Raw genomic sequence first — 2,058 nt, 5'->3', positions numbered from 1 at the left:
GGGGGGAATCTTAAAGTGAAAACAGCATTAGAGGCTCCAGGCCTCACACCAAGCTCATGCCCCCGGCATGTTCACTTCTGGAAATGAAGTCTCTCACAACTTTCAATCCATTTGTCCCACCTTCTTCAGGGTGCCTGTCCTGATACTTTTTCTCCTCTGGTCCCAGCCTCCTATAAATGCCCCTTATCTATTTTCCTATAACGCCCTTTGTTTGGAAGTAACATATGTAGCCTATTTCAAACATTGCATTAATTAACATTCCCCCCACCAAGTAGGGATCCTACCTGCCTGACACCTTTCACCCCCAGTTGTTCATTAACTGAATTCATGGAACCCAAGAGGTGCTCAGTTGATGTCTGTGAAATGAATAAATGCCCTCACCCCTTATCCAGCCCCTCTTGGGCCTTCCTCTTCTTTGAATGCTCAAAGGGATGAGAACCCTGGAATGGAAAAGCCCGTTTGGAGCCCGGAAGTGGAGTGCAGGGAGTAAGGAAGACAGGCTGACCTTGCTTCTCCAGTTCCGACTTCCCTGACTCAAGGAGGCCGCTGACAAATTGGGGGCAGGTGTCATTAAGGAGCCACTGCACTGTTTCCCTCGTCCCCTTGTCCTGGTTGAGCACTTGGATGACCAAGTTGACCCAAAGTGGGGCCTCTTGGGCTGGCTCCCAAGAAGTTCCTTGGAAACTCAGGATATCACTTCCTTGAAACGCTACATGGAAGAAGTTAGGTGAGGCGTTTCCAGGGTGCACCTCACAGCCAGCGGACACCTGGAGCTCCATGGGATCTGTGGAGAGGAATGGAAAGAGATCAAAGAAGGGTTTGAAAGACTGGGAGAGATGAAAGAGAAGAAATTGATGTGCAGGTTATAATGGGGACCCAGACTTCAGGGAAAGGAGAGTAAGTGACCCGGAGTAGGCAGGAACGAGGGACACTTTGAAGAGTCAAAGACTGGGACATCTCCAGGTAGAAGGGAAATCATTAGAAGGTGGACAGAGCAGAGAATCTCATCAGGTGGTGCCACAGTCTCCCAGTTGAGCTTCTGTGGCCATTCACTCCCCTTGGGTACCGGCCCAGGATCCTATCCCTCAGCTCACAGGATAAGCGCAGCATTTTGGCGAATTCCTTCACGTCCCTGGTGAAGCTGCTTCGATAAACCCGAAATACACGCTGCAGCGCCTCCCACTGCTGGTCGCTGAACGTGCCCTGGGACCAAGGCTTCAGAGAGCGGATGGTGTCGGAGTCGTTGCTCCAGCTGTGCGTCTGCAGCTCCCCCAGCCACGCCAAAACATCGGTGCGCGTCCAGTTGCTATTGGCGAAGGACGAGATCTGGAGGTAGCGGAGGGGGAAAAGCCTTTGCGGGACTGGGAGAGAATGAACATTGGAGGCGCGTTGCAAGTGGCCGGGGGAGCAGCCAGCATAAAGAGAAAGAAGAAGGAAAGAAACAAGAGGAGATGAGCTTCAGGAGGGGGGCTGATGCCAGCGAACTCTGTGCCGCGCTGCCTCTCCCCGGAGCCAAGGAGTAGCGAGTTTTCTCTCTGGATCGCGCCAGTGCGTCCCTGGTCTCACCCGTCCCCATCAAGTGGTGCCCTCAGTCCCTGCCAGCTCCCTCTCTCCTCCCTCCCGCGAGCGCACCCAGTCGCCCTCGTTCCACCCACCTTCAGCGCTTCCCCAAGCCTGGAGGAGCGCCCAGAGCAGCAGAAACAGCAGGCACCCCATATCGCCGGGCGTGGGGACCTCGCGGCGTACCGCCGGGCGTGTGGGCCTCGCAGAGTTCCGCCGCGCCCCGCCCTCTGACCTGCGCACTCCTCTCGCCTCCTGTTCTGCTCACGTCCCTTTCCGCTGGGTGCCAGCCAATTCCCAAGCCCGGAACCCGGCAGCCCTCCTGCCTCGGCTTGTCAGCGGTTTGCTGCTTCTGCTGAAGGATGTCCTCGCCCTTAGCTGTGCAAGCTGCAAAGAGGTCGGGGTCCCAAGAGTCCTGGCGCCGCCGCTCACTTCAGTAGGTTTCACAACTGGCGTGTCTCAATCTTCTGTTTCAACGGAGACTTTGGGTCAAAGTGT

The 2,058-nt window shown here is 55.7% G+C and overlaps 1 protein-coding gene across 1 annotated transcript in view; it reads right to left on the bottom strand.

Moving 5' to 3' along the window:
• The window catches only part of CD1D (CD1d molecule), a 3,807-nt gene extending 2,091 nt beyond the window's left edge, over positions 1 to 1,716 (bottom strand). Inside the window, 4 exon segments of the mRNA XM_011969346.1 lie at positions 105 to 145; positions 440 to 784; positions 1,095 to 1,361; positions 1,656 to 1,716. Of these exon segments, the coding sequence (XP_011824736.1) occupies positions 105 to 145; positions 440 to 784; positions 1,095 to 1,361; positions 1,656 to 1,716 (714 nt within the window).
• Positions 1,717 to 2,058: the final 342 nt, after the last annotated feature.

This window comes from Mandrillus leucophaeus, unplaced genomic scaffold, assembly GCF_000951045.1.
Source record: "Mandrillus leucophaeus isolate KB7577 unplaced genomic scaffold, Mleu.le_1.0 Scaffold885, whole genome shotgun sequence".
In the NCBI taxonomy this organism is placed as follows: Eukaryota; Metazoa; Chordata; class Mammalia; order Primates; family Cercopithecidae; genus Mandrillus; species Mandrillus leucophaeus.
The sequence above is the reverse complement of the archived record's forward strand: the minus strand, read 5'-3'. Positions and strand labels throughout refer to the sequence as shown.